This window comes from Rattus norvegicus, chromosome 1, assembly GCF_036323735.1.
Source record: "Rattus norvegicus strain BN/NHsdMcwi chromosome 1, GRCr8, whole genome shotgun sequence".
NCBI lineage: Eukaryota > Metazoa > Chordata > Mammalia > Rodentia > Muridae > Rattus > Rattus norvegicus.
This window is the reverse complement of record NC_086019.1, coordinates 202,630,102-202,630,781: the sequence shown is the minus strand read 5'-3', so window position 1 is coordinate 202,630,781 and position 680 is coordinate 202,630,102. Positions and strand designations below refer to the sequence as shown.

Here is a 680-nt window from a genome sequence, read left to right as displayed (position 1 = left end):
CCCGCCTCGGGGGTCCGGGTCTTGGGGCGGGGACTGGGGCCCCGCCAGGCCCGGGGGTGGCGCGGGCAGGAGGAGGGGCTCCAGAGCGGGGCAGGGGCGGAGCGAGCGGCCGCATCGCGAAACCAAGAGAGTTAGCTCCGAAGCCCGCGCCGCCGCCGGCCCGCACCTCGGGCGCCCGCCGCCCCCGCCGCCGCCCGCGCGGGGGTGTAGGATGCTGGCGGGCGCCAGGCTCCAGCGGCGGCGGCGGCAACTACAGCAACCCCAGCAGCCCCGGTGGCCGCAGCCTCTCCCGTGGCCGATGAATGCAGACCCGCCGCCACCGCCCTGGGTTTGGATGGTCCCCGGCACCGCCGGGCTGCTCCGGCTTGGTGCCGGGGTCGCGCCCCCCCCGGTGCTGTTGCCCTCGGCGCAACCTGCCTCCGCCCCGCTGCTCCCGAGGCTGCCCGGCTGGCCAGCCCCGGGCGAGCCTCTGCTGCCCCTGCTGCCGCTGTCCTCTGCGCCAGACCACGCCGCCGTGCACCATTATCCCCTGCTCCACGGACAGGTAACGATTCTGGCCCCGATTCCACCCAGGCTCAGTATTGCGGGTTGCCCCCGTCCTGGGTCTGCCCTGACCCTCAAGTTGGCACGTCTCCCTCCCTGGGTGGTCCTGGGTTCCCTACACCATCAGGACGCAGCCG

General features: G+C 75.1%; 1 protein-coding gene across 1 annotated transcript in view; it reads left to right on the top strand.

The window, feature by feature from the left end:
* The first annotated feature begins 298 nt into the window (after positions 1 to 298).
* Positions 299 to 680, top strand: part of Tcerg1l (transcription elongation regulator 1-like) — a 187,879-nt gene continuing 187,497 nt past the window's right edge. Inside the window, exon 1 of the mRNA NM_001130077.1 lies at positions 299 to 544. Coding sequence (NP_001123549.1) covers positions 299 to 544 — 246 coding nt within the window. The remainder of the gene's footprint in view (positions 545 to 680) is intronic.